The sequence below is a fragment of the Mirounga angustirostris genome, unplaced genomic scaffold, assembly GCF_029215605.1.
Source record: "Mirounga angustirostris isolate CCGP_5_RB_7025 unplaced genomic scaffold, mMirAng1.0.hap1 SCAF_6, whole genome shotgun sequence".
Taxonomy (NCBI): Eukaryota; Metazoa; Chordata; class Mammalia; order Carnivora; family Phocidae; genus Mirounga; species Mirounga angustirostris.
In genome coordinates, this window is record NW_026991714.1 from 53,368,619 (window position 1) to 53,396,154 (window position 27,536).

Consider the following 27,536-nt stretch of genomic DNA (forward strand, 5'->3'; position numbering starts at 1 on the left):
TTAGGAAAGTCTTTCTCTGGTAAAGGTGAGACAAAAGGAACTTATTCTGATAGCCATGTCAGAGACTGGGTACCTCAAATTAGACCAGGATAAGATAAGCAGAGTCCTAACCAATGCCTGGGCTTGTCTTTGTCTACAGGAAGTAGGGGTTTTTGGTGCACAGAGGCTGGTGGGAGTGTGGTTGTGATCAGTGTACCGCAGAGAGGGCTCATGTTCCTAAATTCCACAAGTGTAGCTGGTGTCGTGTCAAGTCTGCAGACCAATGAGCACAGCAATGTGCCAGTCCTCTCTTGGTCTTGTCACACATTTCCTTCACTGTGCAGAGCCCCTTGGATGAAATTAGATTAGGCAATTAGGGGGGAGGGGAGGGGGAGGAGTAACGTGTCCATGGCAGGATGCCTAAGACATAGACCGGAATTAGGCTTTTCTGAGAAGAAAACAAAGAGAATGACCAAAAATAGAACAGCTGAGTGCATTCACCAGGTCTGGGAGCCCTGAGAGTGCTTTTCCTTACACTGTGGGGTGATAGAAAGACAGGACAGATGGCCCCAGTCAAGGCTCAACAATTGCACTGGGGCTCTGAGCAGGAAAGACGAAAAGGTGAAACAGATATATAGCCAGCTGGTGGCGGGACCTCCCCAGACTGTTAATACCTAGGAGATGCTGAGAAGGAGAGGGGTCCTTTCGGCAAGTCACTCAGTGACTCTGTGACAGAGCCTGGAGGGAAAGCTAAGTGCGGGTTTCCAGGATGCTAGAATTCAGTGAGCCAATCTCTGGGAGGGAATTAGCTTTCTCTGGTCCTGGCACAGAAATGGAAGCAAAGACATAAGAGGTATGTTAGAGCTATTTGCTCAAGAAATGTGCTCTCATATACTTGGGGTACAGAATTTTTTTGGCACAGATATTTGAAATTCTTCACTTCACATCACCTTTAATTTTTTTTTATTTCTTAGCTAGACTGGTGTAGCTAACATAATTTCTTGTCCTGTTGTAGGACCCAGGGCAGCACAATGTGTCTTTACATTTAATCTCATGTAGTCTGTTAGGGGGAAGGATAGCATAGATGGGTCATGTGTGTTCTCCCTGGAATTTGATCAAATGGTGGTGGTGGTAGTGTGTGTGTGTGTGTGTGTGTGTGAGAGAGAGAGAGAGAGAGAGAGAGAGAAGGGTGTAATGTAGCTGTTGAAAAAGGGACATAGACTGGTAGCCTTCCCAAACTTATTGATAAGACTGGAATTTTGGACGAAGGATGGGGTTGGTGGTGATATAAATCAAACCTCTACTTTTATAAAACATAATATTCCAGTGATGTGCCTTAGGGGTGAAATTAAGCTGAAATGCTGATCATTTGTCCAGTTAAACTGGATCTCTCTTATTGTAGGAAAACATATTTGGAGAACAATCATGGTTTTTCCTTATTTCCTAGATTTAACTTTTAGCTTTATAAAATAACTGCCTACATGTACAGCTCTGTAAAAGAAAAAAAATACAGATATAACTATTAAACTTCATTTGACAGGAGACTTTCCCTTCAATCAAATTTATTTAATAACCTTTGTTTTCTCACAACTCTGTTAAGTTGTATTTACTTATGTGAAAAGCAGAAGTTTTAGTTCTTGAGATACTAGAAAAAAAGATAGGTCTTACCCACTACTCCTGTAACTTCCCTCTTTGGGCCTTGATTTACTCATTTTAACACAAGACAGTTGGATCACATGATCAGAAGATCTCTTCCAGCTCAATATCCTGTGAGTATGTAGTTTATATATATATTTGTAGAATGGGTGTGAGGTTTTGAGAAATACAAAATATAAGTAAATAGATTTTTGGGTCTAAGCTTATGAATTTCCTGCTTCTTAAGAAAGGACTGGAGGAGATAAATTTTGCACATATATATATATTTTTTATTAAAGATTTTATTTATTAGACAGAGAGAGAGATAGCAAGAGAAGCAGGCTTCCCGCAGAGCAGAGAGCCTGATGCGGGGCTTGATCCCAGGATCCTGGGATTATGACCTGAGCCGAAGGCAGATGCTTAATGACTGAGTCACCCAGGCGCCTCTGCACATATATTTGTAATGTGTACTTATATATCATATATAAATCATATATATATCATACATAAAATATCATATATTTATCTATATCACCTATTCTGGGTTAGCTAAATGCCTTACTTAGAAAGGGGAAAGAAGTGGATGCCCTAGAAGAATATCCATGATACAAGTTATAAAACTGAGTGTTTCTGTCACCCAAACCAATACACATTGTTTGGATATTTATTGGGACTGCCATTTAAAGTATCAGGCTCCTAGTTGTACCTGTGGTGTCAGCTGGGAACAATGGCAGAAAAGAGCTGACCTGTAATGTGTGAAGCTTTCGTAAATTATATCCATGTGGGACGCCAGGGTGGCTCAGTCGGTTAAGTGTCTGCTTTTGACTCAGGTCATGGTCCCAAGGCCCTGGGATTAAGCCGCGTGTTGGGCTCCCTGCTTGGGCGTGGAGCCCATGTCTTCTCCCCTCCTCATCTCCTCCCCTCCACCGCCACCGCTTGTGCTCTCTTGCTATCTCTCTTCCCCCCCCCAAAAAGAAAAAAAATTATATCCACGTGTCTCAGGGCTTTTGAAGGTAGGGCTTTTCTAAGATGTGTACCATCTTTACAGTAGCACTTTATGTATGTGAGGGCTTTTATTGATAATTCTTCAGCAAATCCCACAGTGAAAGATTTATACTCTTACCACTTTTACTGCTGGGAAGAACAGAAGTAGGGGTACTTGGAAAGTGAGTGAGTGGTTCTGTACCAATGATGCCCAGAATTAGAACTCGGTTTCTTGATGAAGTTTCAGGCTAAAACTTGGATTTTTATTTGTATCAATTAGGAAGAAAAAGAGGTGTTTTTGCCTGAAGAAGTCTTATTTCAGATTAGCTCAATTTATTTTTTTATTTTATTTTTTAAAGATTTTATTTATTTATTTGACACAGTGAGAGAGGGAACACAAGCAGGGAGAGTGGGAGAGGGAGAAGCAGGCTTCCCGCGGAGCAGGGAGCCCTATGCGGGGCTTGATCCCGGAACCCTGGGATCATGACCCGAACTGAAGGCAGACGCTTAACAGCTGAGCCACCCAGGTACCCTGAGATTAGCTCAATTTAAATGCGTCCCCCATGTAATCGAACACATTTTTTAGAAATTCTTCTTTTAAATGACAGGCAAATAAGTGATTTCCAATACATCTGAGTTTGCATTTCATAAACAATTCTGTGAGAATGAAAAAGAAACGTCTGAAGTGTTGAACTGAACTTGTCATTAAGTATTTTCAGGTTTTCAGGGTAAGTACTGATAAAAATACAGAATTTTTGGATTTTTGAGCAGGCATTAGACATAGTCTATTTACAGATAAACCCCCAGAAACTCAGAGATGGTAGAAGCTGCAGGAACAGGTAATGCTTCAGCTGATTAGAAGGAGGAGTGGAAATTCTTTAAATGGACAAGAGAGATGGTGGCCTTGGACAGGGTCAGAAGGCTTCCTCAGTAGAACCGCAATTTGTTCAGAGTGGTTGAAGTTGAGTGTTCATAGGGGAAAGTGGCAAAAGGTGAGGGCCAAAAACCTAGGCGGGGGCAGGTCACAAAGGGTCTTGTGAGTCATGCAAAGGGAGCACACTTTATTCTATGCAAAAGAGAATACAGGGCAAATTACTAAAATTGTTGCTTCTCCAAATTTCGCTTCTCTCCTGTGGTCTATGTATTGACAAATAAGAGAGTGAGTCAAATCTCTTACAGCACTAGGGGGCACCACAGTAAAACTAACCATTCTCAGATTTATTGTTTTTTGTTGTTGTTTGTTTGTTTGTTTGTTTGTTTTAAAGAGAGCCTACTCTCTTTTCCTGAGGAGCTAAGATTAGAAAACTTTCCTCAGGAAGCCAAGTGATGATCCATGTCTAAGAGAATGAATACTGTCGGGGGGCCTGATATTGTTCACTATTTACACAGTGATAGTATTTTCTAAATAAAAAATTTAGATACATGTTCTGACCCATGTACTCAAAATAGGACAGAGTAGTTTGGACGGAGATCATGCTGGAAAATGCCACATATGTATATGGATATAGAAAAAAACACATACACACAGGAGATTTGGGGAGTGAGCAGAAGGGCTCTTGGTATAGACCCAGGAGTATAATCTCCCGGTTCCTTTTCTCTGAGCTCAGCCTGTAGCTACTAGCATGGAGTAGACCCAGCTTTGCCCAGGGTTGACCACCCTGCCTTTACAATTCTATTTCTTTAAATAGCAACTACTTTTGTGCCCTTTACTCTTAGAGTAACTGCAGCTTTCCACCCTCTTCAGGGATTCTTTATTCATGGAAAATCAATGTTAATTGGGAGGTAGCTAGGTTAGAGGAGCCATGTACAATGTTGTTTTTAGGTTATATTTAGTGAGTTAAAGGAAACAACAGAAATACAGAATAGAAAGGTTATTCCCCAGTCACAGGTGAAACCTATGGTCCTGACATCCGATAGCTTGTGTGTTTTGTTTGTAGTCACCATACTTTGGGTATCCATACTTTTTCAAGCGAAAGAATTAAAACACTTCCTTATATGAAATTACAAAACATCTTCTCAAACTTCAGAAGGAGCCATTGGAGTTGTGTAGACGACAGTGCCCTGGACCAGGAACCAGATGACTCGTTCAGTCCAGCCTTCTAACTTTGTGATCCTGGGTAAATTCTGTGAAATTCCTAGAGTGTCCATTTAATCATTTCCAAAATTGGAACTTGGCTTCTGTGAGGAGCGAATGTTGTGGTACAGAGCTTTGTAAGTGCTGAGATTATTATTCGTGAACATGCTTCCATAGGCAGAGGACCACTGAAATGTTTACTTTGTGGCACCTATCACATGGACAAACACCCCGTAAGTCAATCCTCAGAAAGCATACCATAGTTAAGGTTAACCTTAACTTCATGAAGCTTGACTTTGTTACTGAAATTTTTAGGATTAAAAACAGACAAACAAATCCTTGTAATAATCATAGCATTTTTTTTTAAGATTTTATTTATTTATTTGACACAGAGATAGACAGAAGAGCACAAGCAGAGGGAGTGGCAGAGGGAGAGGGAGAAGCAGGCTCTGCACCGAGCAGGGAACCCGATGCGGGACTCGATCCCAGGACCCTGAGATCATGACCTGAGCCGAAGGCAGACGCTCAACCATCTGAGCCACCCAGGCGCCCCAATCATAGCATTTTTGAACGTAGATTTCTAAGAGCTCATGACTGCGTTAAAGAAGAAAGGAAGAGTGAAGGGGAGAATTTATGAAGGTATACCGTGTTATTAGGGTTAGTGTCTGAAAATGGTTTGGAGACCTAAATTACACACTTAGACCATGACCTGTTCCATCTCCCCCCCCCCCACTTTGATATAGTTCATCCAATTCTGTAATGACTTGTTTGCCAAATCAGGTAGAAAATTATGTCTAGAAAAGGCATGTCGTCTTGTTCACAATACTGGAAACATTGGGGATCTGACTAGCATAATTAAAAATTATTTTTCCTTTCAGAGACCTTTCATTCTAAAATGTACCTTAGGTGGGTTATGAATTTGTATAAATTTGTCTAGCTTTGATAACATGTAAACATCACTTAAGAACACACTCTAACAGAAAAATGGACAAATAGGCTCAACTTTAATGTTCCCAACACTGATGTAATAAGTAAATAATAAACCATCATTCCCAAAGTGTTGCCCTGTATCTGTGGGGAAGTGAGGGTCCCATGAGTTTAAATGTTGGACCCTCAGAGCTGGGCTTTCCTGTAGCTAGAGCTAGGGCATGGTCCTAGAGAATCACAGAAACCATCAAAGATCTGGATGAAAACAATATCACAAAACATTATAAGCAAGCAGCAAAACAGTCATTAAGGGCAAATATAAAAACCTGTTGGGTTATAAAATAAGTTGTAAAACACATTTTACAGTTCAGTAATACAAAATATATTTTGAATTACTTGTGTGTTGGGTGCTTAATGTTTTCAGCTTCCAACACCCTGAAAGTTCTTAACCTGACCCTGTCTGTATCTGGTATGATGAAGACTGGGAACTCAAAGCTCTTTTTGGAGGGATGAGGGGTACCACTCCTGCTGTTACTTGCAATAACACCCCCTCATTTTTGCAGATCTTTTCCCTACTTTTGTCCTGTCTAATTCACTACAACTTTGGAGAAAGTTAGATGGATATTTGTGTTCAGTTTTGCAACGAGGAAATTTGAGGCATGGGAGACTTGCCTAGGTTTATGTAGAAAAGTCAGGGTTAAAAATTAAGACCGGTGGGGTGGGGCGCCTGGGTGGCTCAGTCAGTTAAGCATCTGCCTTTGGCTCATGTCATGATCTCAGGGTCCTGGGATTGAGCCCCACATCAGAGTCCCTGCGCATCTGGCTCCCTGCTCAGAGGGAATCAAAGATTTACTTTAATGTGATAGTGTGATTTGCTCACACGATGTATTAGTTTTTTAGGGTGGCCATAATAAATTACCATAAACTGGGTGTCTTAAAACAATAGAAATTTGTTCTCTCACGGTTCTGGAGGGTAGAAGTTCAAAATCAAAGTGTTGGCCAGGCCATGCTCCCTGTGAAGGTTCTCAGGAAGAATCCCTCCTTGCCTCTTTCTGGCTTCCGGTGGCTCCTGGCAGTCTTTGGTGTTCCTTGGCTTGTAGTTGCTTTACCCCAAGCTCTGCCTCCATCTTTGCCTGATCATCTCCCTGTGTATATCAATGTGTCCTCTCTTCTTGCTTTAAGGACACCAGTCATATTGGATTTAGGGCCCACCCTGACCTAGTTGGCCTCATGCTAACTTAAGTAATTACATCTACAAAGACCCTATTTCCAAATGAAGTCACTTTCTGAGGTTCCAGGTGGACATGAATTGGGGGGGGGCACTTATTCAACTCATTACAAACTACTTATTCACTTATTTATCTATGGAGTAACAGTTACCTGTCAGACACTGAGGAAGCAGCGGTGTGCAACATAAGGTCTTCCTTGCCCTCCGAGAGTTTCCAACACAGCGGGGAAACAAGACAGTTAAAGAAGCAATCGCGCAGTGTATGAGAAGTACTGGATAACCAAGTAGGGTACAGTAAGAAGCTTCACTAAGAAGTTTCACAGAAAACTACCTACCTGCTTCCATATCTAGTTTCTTGACTGGGATTGTAAAGCAAGCATACTTTTCTTTTGCATTAGGTGCTTTGTTTCTCTTCCACTCATTATCAGAAAGGCTCTAGTTTTCTTTTTTTTTTTTTAATTTTTAATTTGAGTGTAGTTGACACACAATGTTACATTCATTTCAGGTGTACAACATAGTGATTCAACTTCTCTATACATTTGCTATGCTCACCACCTGTCCCCAAACAATGCTATTACAACATCATTGACTATATTCCCTATGCTGTACCTTTTATTCCCGTGACTTATTCATTCCGTAACTGGAAGCCTGCACCTCTCACTCCCCTTCACTCCTTTTTCCCATCCCCCCACATCCATCAATTTGTTCTCTGTATTTATTGGTCTGATTCTGCTTTTGTTTATTCATTGTTTTGTTCTTTAGATTCCACATATGAGTAAAATTACATGGTATTTGTCTTTCTCTGTCTGTCTTATTTCACTTAGCATAATACCCTCTAGGTATATCCATGTTGTTGCAAATGCAAGATTTAATCCTTTTTTAAAAAGATTTTATTTATTTATTTGAGAGAGAGAGAGGAAACACAGAGAGAGAGTGAGAGGGAGAAGCAGACTCCCCACTGAGCAGAGAGCCTGAGGTGGGGCTCCATCCCAGGACCCTGAGATCATGACCTGAGCTGAAGGCAGACGCATAACTGACTAAGCCACACAGGTGCCCCAGATTTTTTTTATGGCTGCATAATATTCCACTATCTACATCTATGCCTATGCTTATGATTCTATCATCTATCATCTTTCTATCTATCTATCATCTATCTATCTATCCATCTATCATCTATCTGTCATCTATCATCTATTGATCTATCATCTATCTATCTATCATCTACCTATCTATCTTTATACCACACCTTAGGAAGGCTTTAGTTTAAAATTTCATTGTCATTGTCACCACCATCATCATCCCACTGATGATTTTTCCAGTCACCAATCTCAGTTTGCACCAGAATTCAGGTTGAGGATTATTTAGGATCATGCAAATGAGGCTAAGAGCTTCACTGCACAAACAACACTAGAGATATTTTTGATTGTTCACTAACCATCAGAGGGAGCCACTTGGGGAGGAGGCCTGCTGCTTTTTTTTACAGTAGAAGGATTTACTGTGTTGAAAAGATCTTCTGTTCAGAAAGTCTTCTTACCACCCAGTCTCTTGGGATTTCTCTTTTGAATGTTGTGATTTGCCTACTCTCTGACATGGAGGAGTCTGTAGGCATTGCTTAGTCCACAGTGTGAATAAGTACTTCTTATTTCATATGGCTTATTCTACCCCAGTTTAACTGAGGTTGGACATCAAGATGAAGAAATTAGAAACTGAGGAAGGGAAAGGACTTATTCTAGCTTAAGACCAGACCCAGGTGTTCCTATTCCCAGACCAATGCCTTATCTGCTCTACTATGTTGCCCTTCCAAAGCAATGGTCCTTCCTTTTTGTACAGCAGGTGAAATGGGAAATGAGTGACTTCAAATAGAAAGATATTGATTGTAATAATTTTGCAACTCCCTTTGTACTCAAGGATGAACAGGGCAATTTCAAAAAACCTTGAGCTATGCATAGTGTTGGCTAGAGCCTGTGTCAGATATTATGTGATTATGGAGTCACTAGCTAAGGTCTGGGCATAGTCTAAGGGGCTAAGTTCCACCTTAGCTCAGTAAACATTTATTTACTATGCCATTATGTTTGAGGCATTGTAAGACTTATGATAATGCAGTGGGTACATTGTAAACTGACCCTTCCAGTTGCTTAGAGACTAACCTGCTACAAGGATATTATCGTGGAGACTAAACCATTGAGGTGAAAAGGGAGTTCTTGGAAATAAGTTGGCAGACCCCTCTGTCAGTGTATTTTGAGGACTTCCCCAGTTAATGTGGAAAGGGAAACCCAGATATAAGAAAATCTTTCCCTTGAGGATATAAAGAACTGGTTGCATTAGGTCAATCATATAATTTTGAAAGTGTGCTCATGTCATATGGATGCTTTTGCTTCTTCATTTGGTTGTTTACCTGAATACCTAGATTCCTTTTAGGAATTTGTTAATTGCTAAGCATTCAGGACAATGAAACCACAGTTCTTGTTCTCTGAGATAGAGAGGATAGGGTCAGTAGAAAGTGCCTCTTTGAGGGATATCCATTACTAAGTAAATTTGGCAGGAAGAGTGGAAGTAGTTAGAGAGTGCAGGCTACATTTAGGATATCATATGGGCTGTGTAGTAGAGAGGAGAAGAAACATTAAGAGAAAGATTACAGCAAAATGGTGCTGGCAGCCATGGGAATGGAGAAAGAGAGTTCGGATGAAATTAAAATGGATTTTCTTTGTGTTCATTAAATCACAAAAGATTATTCAAAGAGGTTTTCAAAGCCACACATTTTCATCTTTAAGAAATATACCTTTTGGATAAGGTTTTCTGAATAGAAAAGCCTCTCTGGCCAAAGAACCAGTTTTTGCCTGTTCTTCCCTTTTTTATTTTTTGAGTGGGCTTGTGAATTTCCCTGATAAGAGGTGGGCCCTTTGCAAGGAGACTGTTTCCCCTGAGTACACATTAAATGCACCAGGATGAGAGTCTACTTTCCCAGCCTATTATAATGAGTTAAGTATGGAAAATTCCATCTTTCTTTTCCGAGGCTCTTTGAGACATATCCTGACAGCTTGTGAAGTTGTGCTTTCATGATCTCTCAGGTCTCTTCTTCTTTTTTTTTTTTTTTAAAGATTTTATTTATTTAACAGAGAGAGACACAGCGAGAGAGGGGAACACAAGCAGGGGGAGTGGGAGAGGGAGAAGCAGCCTTTCCGCCGAGCAGGGAGCCTGATGCGGGGCTCGATCCCAGGACCCTGGAATCATGACCTGAGCCGAAGGCAGACGCTTAATGACTGAGCCACCCAGGCACCCCTCTCAGGTCTCTTCTATTGACATGAAGCCCAAGGTGGGGGAAGGAGTAGTTCACATCCCAGTGGAAGTGGCATGGTGAACTGGGGAGTCCCCATCAAAGATCTGTTTCCCCACCATCCAACACTGATTCACACCCCAGCACACTCCCACGTAAGATCTTGACACTATCCTGATATCAAGTGAGGAAGGACAAGGCCCACAGAGTGAATGCAGAGCCCACTTCCTGCTTTCATATTTGATGAGTGTCATTCCCTCCTTCCAGGATGTCCTTCTCCAGGACAATTGCCAAATGAGTATAAAGTTGGCAGCCTCATGCCACATCCCAATGAATCAGAATTAGAAACTCACACTCTCCAAAGATGAGCTCTTTATTTTATTTATTTATTTATAAGATTTTATTTATTTATTTCAGAGAGAGAGAGAGCACAAGAGCGGGGGACAGTCAGAGGGAGAAGCAGACTCCCTGCTGAGCAGGGAGCCCAATGTGGGACTTGATCCCAGGACCCTGGGATCATGACCTGAGCCGAAGGCAGACGCTTAAAAGACTGAGTCACCCAGGCGCCCAAGATGAGCTCTTTAAATAAGCATCACATTTTTGGGAACATGGTACAGACTGCTAGGTAAACACTAGACATCAGACATTTTCCATCCATGTTCTTGGACAAGTCAGTGCTCAAGATGCTAAGAGAGGCCAGGAAAGGACCTAATTCTGGCTCTTCTTTGCAGCACCTGCTTGCTGCCTATTTTATACTTATTCATTGGCCTGCTGCTCCTTGCCAGGACAATTGTACCTAATCAGAGCTGAGCTAAAAGTTTTGCCAACCTGTACTATGCAGACAACTTTGTGGAGTTGGCTGAAGAACTTTTTTTTCTGAAGAACTTCTGGATATTTTGAGATATATCTGACTATTTTATTTATTTTATTTTTATTTTTATTTTTTTAAAGATTTTATTTATTCATTTGAGACACAGAGATACAGAGAGAGAGCATGAGCAGGGAGAGAGGCAGAGGGAGAAGGAGAAGCAGGCTCCCTGCTGAGCCAGGAGCCCGATGTGGGGCTCGATCCCAGGACCCTGGAATCATGACCCGAGCCAAAGGCAGATGCTTAACCATCTGAGCCACCCAGGCGCCCCTATCTGACTATTTTAACAACTATCTAAAACCTAATATATTAGTCCTGATCAGTATTGATGATGAAAATAATTCAGATTAATCTTGGACCATCAGACAAATGTTTTCATAGGGCTTTTTTTTTTACTCTTAAGATAGTATAAGAGAAGGTTTATTATCAGGAACTTGGAGTTCAACCAAACTCAAGTTAATACCTGTTTATTCATGAGCAAGTTCTTAACAGCACTGATTCTCATTTTCCTATCTGCAAAACATGGGTAGTTATTATTCATACATACTAGGATTGTTTTACACAGCAAATGAGGTAATGAATCTGAGAAAGTATAACCTAGTTCATGGCATGTTGTAAGTTCTTAATGAATTTTTACTCTTTTTCTTGAATACCAAGAATGCTCTCATTTCTAGACCTTTCTTCCATAGAATATCTTTTGCTTATCTGGTTCTTTTCTCTCTTTCAAGGCCTCTGTCCAGCTCTTTCCTCCTTAAGCTGCCAAAGCCTGCAGTGATTTTTCTGTTCTCTGGAACCTTATGGCATACACTGTCTATTGACATTTACCAAAGGTTTTATATAGAGGGAGGGTTTTATTTCCTCAACTGGCATATGAGTTTGTCAAAATAAGAATTGTCTGTTCTATTCCTTTGTGTTTTCAGAGCTGAATCTAATGCCTGCCATACAACAGATACTCAGTAATTGTTGATGCTGTGTCAAACCACCAAATAATTCAGTAGAAAAAACATTTCTTATTTGCATCAAGGAGATGATTTCTTTTATACTCATCCTTCTGAGACTGCTTCATTCAAACATCAGGACTATACTTTTTCTGATGTGCTTGCCTTATAGGAGTTTGTATTTCACCTTTGAGAATGATGTGGGCTCTTCAGACTTTCCAGATTGAAGAAGCTTTATTCTATAGCTTGTTCTTACATGGAAGCTCTCTGGGACCTTTGATATTTTCCCATTTTTTTTTAGTATTTGGAGAGGACCTGAGGATTTTGCTTTTCTTGGTATTAAAAAGACCATGTTTATTTGCATGTGGGTAAAATAAGTATCTTCTGATTGTTTTCTGGTAATCTTTCTCATGAAGCCCAGATCCTTTTGTACTGTTTCTTTGGGCTACAGAGAGCCAGAGAGCTAATATTTCAGGGACTTTGGTAGTCTTTATTCATTATTTTATTAATTCCTTCATTCTGTAGCCATATATGAGGCTTGAGCTTGAGTAATGTTGCATGGAATAAATTAAGAACATGATATGGATTTTGTCTTCCATGTGCGTCCAGGAATAATAGCTGACATTTGTCAAGTCCTTTCACTGTTCCAGGACACATGCTGAAAATTCACAAAACATTAGCTCATTCAATCTCACAACAACCCTTTGACATATAGATTTTACCATTTCCATTTTATAGATGAAAAAACTGAAAATCAGAAGGTAGTACCATTCACCAGGGTCACATACTTAAATAGTCTTGTAGAGCAAATGAGACTTATATCCAACGGTGATAGAATGGAAGTCAATGGAGTGTTTTTGTTTTATTTATTTATTTATTTTAATATTAGGATCCACTCTTGGTGTTGTACATTTTATGGGTTTTAACAACAATAATGGCATGTACCCACCATTACAGTATCATGAAGAATAGTTTCACTACTCTAAAACTTTTGTACTCTATTTATTCATCTCTCCCTCCTCCCTAACTCCTGGCAATCACTGATCTTTGTCTCTGTGGTTTTGTCTTTTTCAGAATGTTAGATATTTAGAATCATATAGTTTGTAGCCTGTTCAGATTGGCTTCTTTCACTTAGTAATACGTATTTAAGATTCCTCCATCTCTTTCCATGGTTTGATGGCTCATTTCTTTTTAGCACTGAAAGTGCAGCGGCTGGATGTATCACAGTTTGTTTATCCATTCATTTACTGAAGAACATCTTAGCTGCTTCCAAGTTTTGACAATAATGAACAGAACTGCTATAAACATCCATGTAAATACAGTGACTTTAAATACTTGCTATGGGAGTGCAGAAGCCAAAAATCAGGAATCTGATTTAGGCCTTGAAGGTGTTGATGTTTTAATGAGTAGACACAGATGGAGGGACATTCTTGGCAGAGACAACAAAGAAAGTATTTTTTGAATGCTTGCCAGACTAACTGCTGGGTGCGTTCACATGTTATCTTACTTAAACTTCATAATCATCTGGAATATTCCAATAGTAATATTATGCCTTATTTTCATAAAGCTGAAAACGAATGCTCAGAAATAATATATAATGTTTCCAGACTGTTTTTCTGGGACAGAAAGGTGCACAGTGCTGCACTGTGAGGCTCTCCTCCAGAGGAAGGGAGTGGGTCCACACCCTGCCAGGTACTTTAGGATTTGTTGTTTTGAGTCCCAGCCACTGGCCAGATACAAAACACAGGAGAACTCTGACCCTGGGCATGCTGATGGCTGGGCACAGACTTGTTGAGGGCAGGGATCTGACGAAAGCTTGGGACACAGAAGAGGAAATTGATCACTTTTCTGTGAGGGCCTCCTGAGCAGCGGCAGCTGTAAGTTTCCCTCCCTGGGACAAGAGGGTAGGGTAATGTCATCTTCCACATTCACCCACACCCCCCAGCCTAGTTGGACTTTAGCACAAAACATAGCACCTCCAGTAGAGGCTGGAGTCACTTACACAGAGCCATGCCCACCTGTACCTCACGGGGTATCTTTATTAGGGCAAGTCTGGCTGTGAATCAGCACCGTGGGCCTCTCCCTCAGACCAACACAGGTCTCCCACATGTACTAAGTCTACTGATCATAGAGTACTCCAAAGCATCAGCTTCATTTCAGTGGAAAGAGGAACAGTTTTTTTTTTTTTTAATTAAAAATATTTTTTTCTTTTTCTTTGGCATTAGGCTTATAGTTTTTTGTTCATTTGTTGGCTTGTTTGTTTGTTTCCTTTTCTCATTTTTTGGATCAGTCTTTTTTTTTCCTCTCTTTTTTCTTTCTTTCTTTTTCTTGGGAATCAGGCTTATACTTTTTTGTTTGTTTGCTTTCTTGTTCCCTTTCCTATTCTCTTTTCTTGGATCAGGGTTTTTTTGTTTTTTTTTTTTTAATCAGGCTTATCTTAACAAACAAATCAAAGCACATTTAGTTAAAGGTCTAAATATCAAATACTTCCCACTGCAAGCAAGGAGGAACTCTACAGAGGACTGACCTGTGGGAAAGAGCAGCCAAACACAACAGCAGAAGGCACACAGCATACACCAGAAACACTTCCTGAAGTGCAGGCCATGGACAGTGTATGACATCTTAATATAGTATTACTATTATAGTAGTATAGTATTACTCTTAGGAACAATAAACATAACAAGCTTTCATAACACACAAAAGACAGAAACTTAGACATAATGACAAGATGGAGGAATTCTCCCCAAAAGAAAGATGAAGAAGAAATCAATCACAGCCAGGGATTTGCTCAAAAGAGATATAAGTAATATATCTGAACAAGAATTTAGAATGACAGTCATAAGAATACTAGCTGGGCTTGAAAGAAGCATAGAAGACACCAGATAAACCCTGGCTACAGAGATTAAAGACCTAGAAACTAGTCAGACTGAAATAAAAAATGCTATAACTGAGATAAAAAATAGACTGGATGTAATCACATGAAGGTAGAAGAACCAGAAGAACCAATAGGTGATATAGAAGGTAAAATTATGGAGAATAATGATGCTGAAAAGAGGAGGGGAAAAAAAAACTATTAGATCATGAATATAGATGTAGGGAACTCAGCTATTCCACAAAGTGCAATAATATCTGTATCATAGGAGTCCCAGAAGAAGAAGAAGAGTGAGAAAAAGCTATATTTGAACAAATCATAGCTGAGAACTTCCCTAATCTGCAGAAGGAAACAGGCACTCAAGTCCAATAGGCACAGAGAACTCCCCTCAAAATCAGCAAAAACAGGTCACCACGACACTTGCAAAATACAAAGATAAAGAGAGAATTCTGATAGCAGGGTCCTTAACCTACAAAGGTAGAAACATAAGGTTAGAAGCGGATCTGTCCACAGAAATATGACAGGCCAGAATAAAGTGGCATGATATATTCAATTGTGCTGAATGAGAAAAATATGCAGGCAAGAATACTTATCTAGCAAGGCTGTCATTCAGAATAGAAGGAAATATAGTCCCCAAGACAATTAAGAAGTAAAGGAGTTTGTGAACTCCCAGCTCTGCAAAAAATATTAAAGGGGACCCATTGAGTGGGAGATACCAAAAGCAACAAAGACTAGAAAGGAACAGAGACAATCTATAGGAATAGTGACTTTATAAGTAACACAGTGGCACTAAATTCATATCACTAATTACTCTGAATGTAAATGCACTCAATGCTCTAATCAAAAGACATAGGATATCAGAATGGATTAAAAAAAAAAAGACCCATCGATATGCTGCTTATAAGAGACTCATTTTAGACCCAAAGACACCTCCAGATTGAAAGTGAGGGGGTGGAGAACCATCTATCATGCTAATGGACATCAAAAGAAAGCTGGAGTAGCCATACTTATATCAGACAAACTAGATTTTAAACAAAATACTGTAATAAAGATGAAGAAGGGTACTATATTATAATAAAGGGGTCTATCCAACAAGAAGATCTAACAATTGTAAATACTTATGACCCCAAATTGGGAGCAGCCAAATATATAAATCAATTAATAACAAACTTAAAGAAACTCATTGATAATAATACAATAATAGCAGGGGACTTTAATGCCCTACTCACAGCAATGGACAGATCATCTAAGCAGAAGATCAACAAGGAAACAACGGCTTTGAATGACACAGTGGATTAGATGGACACAGTAGATTAGATATATTAAGAGAATTTCATTCTAAAGCAGCAGAATACACATTCTTTTCAAGTGCACATGGAACCCATTCTCCAGAATAGATCACATACTGGGTCACAAATCAGGTCTCAACCAGTACAAAAAGATTGAGATCACTCCATGAATATTTTCAGACCACAACACTATGAAACTTGGACAACCACAAGAAAAAAATTGGAAAGACTGCCAATACATGGAGGTTAAAGAAATCCTACTAAAGAATGAATGGGTTAATCAGAAAAATTAAAGAAGAAATAAAAAAATACAGGAAGCTAATGAAAATGAAAACACGACAGTCCAAAACCTTTGGGACGCAGCAAAGAGGGTCAGAAGAGGGAAGTGTATAGCAATACAGGCCTTCCACAAGAAGGAAGAAAAGTCTCAAATACACAACCTAACCTTACACCAAAAGGACCTAGAAAAAGAACAGCAAATAAAGCCTAAAACCAGCAGAAGAAGGGAAATAGTTAAGATTAGAGCAGAAATAAACGATACAGAAATTAAAAAAAAAAAAAAACAGTAGAAGAGATCAATAAAACTAGGAGCTGGTTCTTTGAAGGAATTAATAAAATTAATAACCCCCTAGCCAGACTTATCAAAAAGAAAAGAGAAAGGACCCAAGTAAATAAAATCATGAATGAAAGAAGAGAGATCACAACCAACACTGCAGAAACACAAACAATTATAATAGAATATTATGAGCAATTACATGCCAAAAAATTGGGCAATCTGGAAGGAATACATAAATTCCTAGAAACATATAAATTACCAAAACTGAAACAGGAAGAAATAGAAAATTTGAACAGACCCATAACCAGCAAAGAAATTGAATCAGTAATCAAAAATATTCCAACAAACAAGAGTCCAGGGCTGGATGGCTCCCCAGGCGAATTCTACCAAACACTTAAAGAATTAATACCTATTCTTCCGAAGCTGTTCTGAAAAATGGAAAGGGAAGGAAAACTTCCAAACTCATCCTGGGAGGCCAGCATTACCTTGAATTCAAAACCAGACAAAGACCCCTCTAAAAAGGAGAATTACAGACCAATATCCTTGATGAATATAGATGCAAAAATTCTCAAGATACTATCTAATCAAATCCAACAACATGTTAAAAGGATTCTTCACCCTGATCAAGTGGGATTTATTCCTGGGCTGTAGGGGTGGTTCAATATCCACAAATCAATCAATGTGATACACCACATTAGTAAAAGAAAGGACAAGAACCATATGATCCTCTCAATAGATGCAGAAAAAGCATTTGACAAAATACAGCATCTTTTCTTGATAAAAACCCTCAAGAAAGTAGAGATAGATGGAACATAACTTAACATCATAAAGGCCATATACAAAAGACCCACAGCTAATATCATCCTCAATGGGGAAAAACTGAGAGCTTTTCCCCTAAGGTCAGGAACACAACAGGGATGTCCATTCTCACCACTATTGTTCAACATAGTACTGGAAGTCCTTGCCTCAGCAATCAGATGGCTGGCTGGATGGCTCAGTCATTAAGCATCTGCCTTCAGCTCAGGTCATTATCCCGGGATCCTGGGATCAAGCCCCACATCGGGCTCCCTGCTCCAAGGGAAGCCTGCTTCTCCTTCTCCCACTCCCCCTGCTTGTATTCCCTCTCTCGCTGTCTCTCTCTGTCAAATAAATAAATAAGATCTTTAAAAAAAAAGGAAAAAAAATAAATCCCATTTACAATTGCACCAAAAATTGTAGGAAAAAATCTAGGAGTAAACCCAACCAAAGAGGGAAAAGATCTGCACTCTGAAAACTATAGAACATTCATGAAAGAAATTGAGGAAGACACAAAGAAATGGAAAAACATTCCACGCTCATGGATCGGAATAACAAATATTGTTAAAATGTCTATTCTACCCAAAGCAATCTACACATTCAATGCAATCCCTATCAAAATACCATCGTTTTTCACAGAGCTGGAACAAACAATTCTAAAATTTACATGGAACCAGAAAAGATCCCAAATAGCCAAAGTAATGTTAAAAAAGAAGACCAAAGATGGAGGCATCACAATCCCAGACTTCAAGCTGTATTACAAAGCTGTAATCATCAAGACAGTATGGTACTGGCACAAAACAGACACATAGATCAATGGAAGAGAATAGAGAGCCCAGAATTGGACCCACAACTCTATAGTCAGCCAATCTCCAACAAAGCAGGAAAGAATATCCAATGGAAAAAAAGACAGTGTCTTCAAAAAATGGTTTTGGGAAAACTGGACAGCAACATGAAAAAGAATGAAACTGGACCACTTTCTTATACCATACACAAAAATAACTTCAAAATGGATGGAAGACCTAAATGTGAGACAGGAGCTATCAAAATCCTAAAGGAGACCACAGGCAGAAACCTCTTTGACTTTGGCCGTAGCAACTTCTTACTAGACACATCACCAGAAGCAAGGGAAACAAAGGCAAAAGTGAACTATTGGGACCTCAACAAGATAAAAAGTTTCTGCACAGTGAAAGAAATAATCAACAAAACTAAAGGCAACCGACAGAATGGGAAGAGATATTTGCAAATGACATATCTGATAAAGGGTTAGTATCCAAAATATATAAAGAACCCATCAAAATCAACACCCCCTAAATAAATAATCCAGTTAAGAAATGGGCAGAAGACATGAACAGACATTTCTCCAAAGAAGACATACAGATGGCTAACAGACACATGAAAAAATGTCAACATCACTAGCCATCAGGGAACTACAAATCAAAACCAGAATGAGATACCACCTCATACCTGTCAGAATGGCTAAAAATTAACAACTCAGAAAACAACAGATGTTGGCAAGGATGTGGAGGAAGGGGAACTCTTTGCACAGTTAGTGGAAATGTAAACTGGTGTAGCCACTCTGGAAAACAGTATGGAGGTTCTTCAAAAAGTTAAAAATAGAACTATCTTATGATCCATCAATTGTAGTACTAGGTATTTACCCAAAGGATACAAAAATGCTGATTTGAAGGGGCACATGCACCCTAACATAGCAGCAATGTCTGCAATAGCCAAACTGTGGAAAGAGCTGATATGGCCATTGACAGATGAATGTATAAAGAAGATGTGGTATGTATACACACACACACACACATATATACACACAATGGAATATTACTTAGCCATCAAAAAATGAAATCTTGCCATTTGCAACAACATGGATAGAACTAGAGTATATTATGCTAAGTGAAATAAGTCAGTCAGAGAAAGACAAAAAGCACATGATTTCACGCATATGTGGAATTTAAGGAACCAAACAGATGAACATAGGGGAAAGGAAGGAAAAATAAAATAAGATAAAAACAGAGAGGGAGGCAAACCATAATAGACTCTTAACTACATGGAACAAACAGGTTGGTAACTTGAATTAAAAAAAAAGATCATGCACAGTACTGTTTTGTATCAAAAAAAAAAAAAAGAAAGAAATAGTATATAAAGTTTCCAAATGCACAAACCTAGATAAGTCACAATTTGAACTGAGTCTGACTCCCAAGTCTGTGATCTCTGTCTCGTTTTACCAGGCTCTAGTCAAGGGCAAAAACATTTGAGAAAACAGTTGGCTAGAACATAAGACACAGACAGGATATGTGTGGCAATAAAGCTTGACAAGGAGGTTGGAGCCAGGCCATGGAGGGGCTTGAACCAGGCACTGTGGAAGGGTTTCAGGGCCGTGGGGTAGTGAGCGTGAAGTAGTCAAATATGGAGGATGAAGGGAAAAGTTGTGAAAAGTCAGGGAGCAAGAGAAAGGAAGGAACATCTTATTTTATTTCACAACATTGCCTGGATTTGATGGTATTGATGCTAGCAAGAGACTTCTGAGAATATGTAAATGTCTAATACTGGGCAATCTTTAGGAGAAGGAACAGGAAGCCTGAGTCGAGTTCTGTTAGATCTACCCTAGAGAGGAAGTCATGTGTGCTTTCTTTGCTGCCTCTCAGCATTGCGGTCTCAGAGAATGTCCTCTTGGTTACTACCAACCTACTTCACCAGGGTACTTCAAAACATTCAGCAATTTCTTTGATTTGCAGGGACCTTTTAGAGATTTTGCAGAGTCAGTCAAATTAAATCATGAGGACTTTTAGATCTGAGAGCTGGATGTAAATTTGGATGAAGAGGCTTCATGTTTTTCTCTTTTATTAAAATTGACTTAGAATTGCAACTTTTAAAATCCAAATCTTGGACAGTTAATGCTGGAAGGGATGCCTGTGATCTTCTGGTAATTTTTAAAGATGAAAAACTTGACTTCTAGGCAAGTTATGAGATTTGCCCAAGATGACACCAAACCTGCCTGGCTGACATTAACACTGACGTTGCCGTGTGCTGAAACCTGTGCTATTTGTGCTACTCCACAGGCTGCTTCTGATTTTAAATAATGTGGCCACTCATGCTGGGACCAACCAGCTGGAGAGTAGTGGGGGCATTTATTTACCCAGGGGATTATGGTGATAGTGTAATATGCCCTTTGAAAGGCCCTCTTCCAGAACATTGCCTTAAGCACGAAGGTCACTAATTCAGCCGTCACAAACAGTTCACAGAGGGGAGAGAACCACAGACTCTCAAGCTCTCAAGTCATCCCAAGTCAACACCTCTGTCCATGTGCTCACCACTGAATTAAAATTGCCTCTGAGGTCCACCCACTGGCAGGCCTCAGAAAGACTCTCCCTTCTTCCTATGCAGCCTGTTGGTTTCAGCTTGGTATAAGGCTTGTGATTTGACTTAGAAGGGAAGTAGGGGATTCCTCATCCATGTGGGCAGTCTCAGTGGAATCCACTTGACTGCAGCCCCTAGTGTGCCAGGAGAGTGGGAAGCAGGGATTCCACACCCCAGGGTATGAAAACAAATCCCTCCCCATACCTTTGATCAGAATGTCTTGCCAAAAATAATCTGTGAGAAGAGATGTTGTTCATGGCAAGAATAATAGGTGGTGTTTTTTGGTTTTGGTTTTGGTTTTGATTTCCTTTTTTAGTGAGTAACACAAGCATGTGGTAAAAAAATTTAAAAATATAAAAAGTAGACTGTGAAAAGTAAGTGTCCTTCCACTCCTGACCTTAGGCTTCCAATTCCATTTTCCAGAGGTAATATTTATGACCTGTTTTCTGAGTATTCCTTCAGATATAGTCAATGCCCATACATGCATTATTAATATTTTTTAACATGAATGGTGATATACTTTATATACGATTCTGCCTTTTTTTTTTTTTTTTGCACTTCATATATTTTGGAATTTGCTCCATATTGAACTGCTTTGTTCTTTTAACCGTTAAATTACTATAGATATTTTATTTATCAGGCTTCTTTTCTATATTATTTTACTTCTCTCTTGCTGTTGAGTACTCACTTGATTCAAGTTGTATTTTTCAAGTCATTAAACAAAAGAGAAAGAGACAACGTTAGAAATATATACACTCAAATCTACTGAACTCTGAATGATTAGAACAGTTTCTATTGCCCGTGTGACCTGCAAATAGTACAATCCTACTCCTGTGTTGCATGCAGTGAAAGAACAAGCAGCCAGGAAGCTTCCAGAATTCACTCTCAGTACAGTCTAGGAGTTTGTGGCCATGATGGATTGATTGGTCCCAGCCTTCTTCATGAGGGGATCTCTATGACTGAATGGATTTCTTAAGATGGCTATTAAATGCTCCATTATCTAAAGTGGGAAAGTGGGGCTCAGAGAACCAAAATAATATACCAGAGCAGAGTTTGGCAGAAATGGGGACAGATCTTAGATGTCCCCCATGACAGAGCAGAATACTCCTAATTTATCTTAGGAGATGTTATGGAAAAGCAAGGCGGCAGTAGAAAGTCTGGGTCTAATCTTTGTAGAAAACACGAAGTGTCTTGTCAAGTCATTCCTTCTATAGTCCTGCATTTTTGCTTCATAGGATATGACTTGTCAATTTCATTTGCTCACTTTTTTTTTCCCTAAAAATATATCCTTTTTCCTTCTTCAGGTGCCACCTCAGTATCCTCCAATTCAAAGTATCAGAGTACAATTTACCAGTAAGTATTGTTCAGTTGATTTATGTTTTTAAAAGAACCTTCCTTCTAGTCTCTTAATTTCTTTCGGAAAACAGAATCTCTCCCTACCCTTTGGGAAGCACGAAATCCTGCAATTGTTAGAGCCTGCATGCTGTTTTCATTAGGCACAAAGAAGGTGTATAAAGAAGACAAGGTTGTAATTAGTTACCAAATATGTGTTTGTCACTGTATTAACCACTTTATATGCCTCTCTTAATCCTTCCAGGAATCCTCTGAGTAGGAATTATTCTCATTTTTTAGGTAAGGAAACTAAGGCTTTACTTCTTACAAGGCTGTCTGACTGTATGACACATCATTTCCCACTAAATCGATTATAGGACAAGATTTTATCTTAATGAGAGGTGGGGGGGTGGGTCTCGGATATGAAGACAAGGTAATCCTCTAACTACCAGGATAGCGTTATTTGGATCCATGATTAATATTAGGACAATAACCAGTAGTTTCTATATGGATATTCATTTGTTTATTAAATTCTTCTGAGCCTGAAGGGAAGTATATCTTGCCTTCCATCAATGGCCCTCATTTTCAATTCAGACTATCCCCCCTGGGCCTGGCGCAAAGTAAGAATTAACTGAATTATGCCGAGTAGTGGAGACCTGTTGTTTCCTATAACTAAGGGACATGGGCCAAAATGGGGAATCTGAGATATGGTTGCTTGGCCATTCGGGATATTGTGAGGTAGAAATAAGAATTATTTAGTCTTTTTGCCTTACACTTGGAATGGCCTTATATGAAACTACCAAAGCCATTAATCTGTGTCCTCCGTCACCCCTAATATTTTTTTCTGTGGTAGCAACTCTTCCCAAGGCATTTTCCAGGAAAAACTAGTAATAAGGTAAAATGGAGAAGCAGGTCTGTGTTCTTAAGCTCTTCCACCTGCATCTTACTGAGCAGAACTGAGCCCACAGACATTCTGTGTATAACCGCATTATTAAGCTTAAGTGACTTCTAGCAAAGGCCAGTAATAAATGCTGTTGAGAAGTCCAGTCCCAAAGCATATGAAAAATTTGCATTTCATGGACAGGTGGAGAGAGGATTTAGAAGCATTAACAAGCTTTGTGTGAAGGTGGTGTGCAGGATCTGGGCAAGGGGCATTCCTGCTAACCTTCCCCTAGTCTCTCCATTGAAAAAGAAAGGAAGCACTGAAGTTACCAACCCCTCCTGGTTTTGAAAAATCAGGGAAACCTCGAAGTTCCATTTCCTGCCACTGGTCTGTTGTGACTACTGCCAATTGCTATAACCTCTTAGTTTTTGAATCCCAACCCCATCTGAAATTCTCTTGGCCTCTAGTATTATGCCTCTTCTTCCACTCCACAGGTGACGCAGACTCCAACCCTCATGTAGAAACACAATGTTCTCTTTCTTTCATTCTTTCCAAAATCTCTCCCTATCACTTTTTCTTAGATGAATTAGAAGGTTGTTGCCTTTCTGTGCTGTGCTAAGGAATCATTTTTTTTCTTCTTGCCCTCCCCTCCTTAGGGTGTGAGAATGAGAAGGGTTGCATCATCACATCCCCAAACAAAGATGAAACCATGAAGGTGCAAGACAACTCAATCATCATCAACTGTGATGGGTTTTATCTCATCTCCCTGAAGGGCTACTTCTCTGAGGAGCTCAGCCTCAGTCTTTATTACCGGAAGGGCCGGAAACCCCTCTTTTCCTTGAGCAAGGTCACATCTGTTGACTCCATTGGAGTGGCTTATCTGGCTTTCAAGGACAAAGTCTACTTTAATGTGACCTCTCACAGTACCTCCTACAAAGACATTCAGGTGAATGGTGGGGAATTGATTCTCATTCATCAAAATCCTGGTGGATTCTGTGCCTACTGAGGACCCGAGGGCTGCACCTAAGTCAGGCACCCAGCATGAACACTGAACTGGGGTTGGACAAGACTCTGATTCTTCCTTGGGAGTGGAGAAATTGTCCTAGCTTAGCCCCTAAAAATGGCCACACGGGATGTGACCAGAAGCAAATCCCCCAACTCAGGGATATTTAAAACTTATATTACATACCAATTAACTTTATTTATCCTCATGTCTTCTAAATCACCTACTCCTCATCCCTCATGGTTGCCTCAAGCCTACTAAGCACCTCTACAAGAATGAGAAAATAGGTGCCTCTTCCTTAAGGCACATTATTTCTATTGGTCAGGAAATTGTCATAATAAACTTTCTTTATTGAAAAAGACACTTCACTGCCGTTTGCTGGAAATTTGACATCTGGCTTTGTCAAAATGAAGAGGACCAAGGAAGGGGCTATGAATCTGCCAAAGGTGGTGTGGACTAACCCTTGGCAGCCAAAACTGTCTCTCCAAGATGAAATTAGTTGCTGTTTGTGTAGTGTCTAAATACCTCTCTCATTTGGTGGAGTTCAAAAGGAAGATCATCTTGAGAACAGCTGTCAGGACTTGAAGACAGCCAGCTAAGGAATACTTTGTGCTCTGGGCTTTCTTTTTCTTTACCACTTTGCTTGCTTTCCCAGCCTCCAATGTTCTTAATAGAAATTTCCCTTCAAAGAATCATCCTGGGGATGTGATGCTGTGAAAAATCTAAACAGTAATTTCAGGAAAACAGAGAGGTTTTTCTAAACCGGGAGAGTGAGATAATTTATTGTGAGGGTTATCTTTATGGCATGGAAGAGCAGTGAAACTGGACATCTCATGGTAAAAGTCAGTAAGAATTTAAATAGTCTGGGAAGGAAAACACATTATTTGCCACTGCTAGGCAAAGCAACGCATGTGCATTTTCCCTCTTATGCTGAGATACACATTCAGCCCTATTTCTTGTACATGTATACCACATTGCTAGCTTAAAAAATGAAGCAATTCTATTCTTGAATACAACTTTAGGCCAAGACACTGAGAAGTTATTATATGAAAAATAATATCTGTCTAGAAACACCATAAAATTGCATATGATCTAATACTGATAAGTGACTAGAATGATCAATAATCAGCAATACCAATAAGGAAAAAGATCCCTTTGTTTTTAGTTTAAATATCCCTCTTGATGCATCAGGCTTATGGCACTGTGGACAAATACCCAGATGATTTGTAAGTTCTCAAATTTTTGATAAATTTTTTTAATGGCAGCAAATGGTTTCCTCTCAGTTTAAATAGAGTGCATAACACAACATAGAATCTTTCTGGATGATTCTGTGTCATCACAGTGATTGTACTGTGCTGCAGTACAGTGATAGCTCCAGGATCTCCAGAAAGGGGGAAGGCAGTTTGCCCCACACTAAATTACATTTGGATATTTTTCTATTTAACACAGTTTTCCAACTCCTCTTAAGTGTTTATTTATCTCCAACTATGTTCTTGTCCCTCTATTTTAATTTGTTATGGAAAGAAGGTAAACAAAGGTGCATCACGAAAAGAAGCTAAGTAAGAGGAATTGTGCATAAGGTAAGAGTAACCAAGCTCTGAGTGGTTGCCAAGGCGCTCACATAATCATAATCATGATCATGATCATAATCATAGGTAAACATTAATGGAGGGTCTGCTGTGGACCAGGCGTTGGGCTAGATGCTTTACATGTATTGTTCTGAGCAAGATATTCTGTGATATTTGTCCTGACTACTCAGAGGATTTAAATGTGTGTGTGTGTGTGTGTGTGTGTGTGTTTATTTGTTATTGACTATGGTCTGCAAAGTTGAAGCTACTCAATGGGTGATATCTAATAAGTAAATGTTTATGACTATAGATAATATTTAAGAAAATATATATTTACTTTTTAAAGTTTGGAATTTCTAACTATATTTCTCCTGAACATGCACATTCCTGGCCTCAGCATAGTTGTTCTGTGGGTTGTCTTTCTTTGTTGTCATGGTCCTTCTTCACAGATGCCCACTCCCTTTGGGTACACATAGTTTGCTCTTCCCATGCTGGCTTCTTTTGGCCACGCAGGGATTTTTTTTGTCATGCACCAGCTTCACTCCCCTCCCCCCACTTCCACCCATCAAAATATGCATGTCCCCTTTAAGTCATTCCTCCAGAAAGAGAATTAAACCTTCTCCAGGCACAACAAAGTTTTGTGGAAAGAGAACTGAATAAGAAGTCAAGAGATTGAAAATCTAATTTGATTCAGTCACTAACTAGCTAAGTGACCTTGGGCAAGTAATTTCCCATTTTTGGATTCTGCTTTCCTCTCTTGTTAAGTGACTGTTTTAGAATCTTATGTTCATAGTGCTAACTGTGAATGTTCATACTAAATGTCTAGGTACTAGTTGCTGTGAGTCAAGTTGTAGAGCCTTCTCTTACACTGTGTGGAATTTTTTTTCTTAGACAAACATCTTCCCTCAGCCTTCTTGACAATTCCTTCAAAAGCAGTTCCAATTGTTACTTAGCAACTTTCTATTTAGGGGATGGCATAAAGGATTCTAATCTTTTTTTTTTTTTTTTAATTTTATTTATTTATTTTGACAGAGAGAGACACAGCGAGAGAGGGAACACAAGCAGGGGGAGTGGGAGAGGGAGAAGCAGGCTTCCCGCCAAGCAGGGATCCCGATGCGGGACTCGATCCTGGGACTCCAGGATCGTGACCTGAGCCGAAGGCAGTCGCTTAACCAACTGAGCCACCCAGGCGCCCCGGATTCTAATCTTGATCCAAATCATAATTTGTTCTTAAACATACTGGGCAGGTCCCTTATTTTAAGTCATAATTTTATAGTTAGTGCTTTTCTGGCTCTCAGGAAGTATTAATATTGATATTAATAATAAAGCTAATAATAATATTGATATTTACATAGAAACAAATAAAAGATTTCAGAATTCACTACTGGTTAAAGTGCTAGAGTTTTTATTTATCCCCTCTTCCTTTCCTTGTTCTTTTTTTTTTAAAGATTTATTTATTTTTAGAGAAAGAGAGTGAACGAGCAGGGGCAGGGGGTAGTCGGGGGAAAGGGCAGAAGGAAAGAATCTCAAGCTGCTCCCCACTGAGCTCGGAGCCCATTGTGGGGCTTGATCTCATGACCCTGAGATCATGATGTGAGCCAGAATCAAGGGTTGGACACTTAACCACCTGAGCCACCCAGGACCTCTTCCTTTCCTTGCTCTGATCAGCTAATTCCCTGATGAGGGAAGGATGGGGCAAGTATTCTGGTGTCCTATCTGCCTCCAATTTCAGCCATCAGAACTATGTCCAGGGCATAGTCAGCCTGCCAAACTCCATCTCTGCTTTTGAAAAGACATTCACTAGAAGTCCTCAGAGCTCCTCCTCATGGTTCAAAAGACCAATTCAAATATAATTCTACTATGCACTATTCTTCTTTCCCTCAGGAATTCTTGCCTCATTTCTAAACGTGGGATGATCTCTCTGAGTATTATGTCCCCTTTCCTTAGTAGTAATTACATCCT

The 27,536-nt window shown here is 39.6% G+C and overlaps 1 protein-coding gene across 1 annotated transcript in view; it reads left to right on the plus strand.

Moving 5' to 3' along the window:
* TNFSF4 (TNF superfamily member 4) overlaps positions 1–26,439 on the plus strand; it is a 28,030-nt gene extending 1,591 nt beyond the window's left edge. Inside the window, exons 2-3 of the mRNA XM_045877437.3 lie at positions 22,093–22,141; positions 23,660–26,439. Coding sequence (XP_045733393.1) covers positions 22,093–22,141; positions 23,660–24,009 — 399 coding nt within the window. The 3' untranslated portion in view covers positions 24,010–26,439. The remainder of the gene's footprint in view (positions 1–22,092; positions 22,142–23,659) is intronic.
* Positions 26,440–27,536: the final 1,097 nt, after the last annotated feature.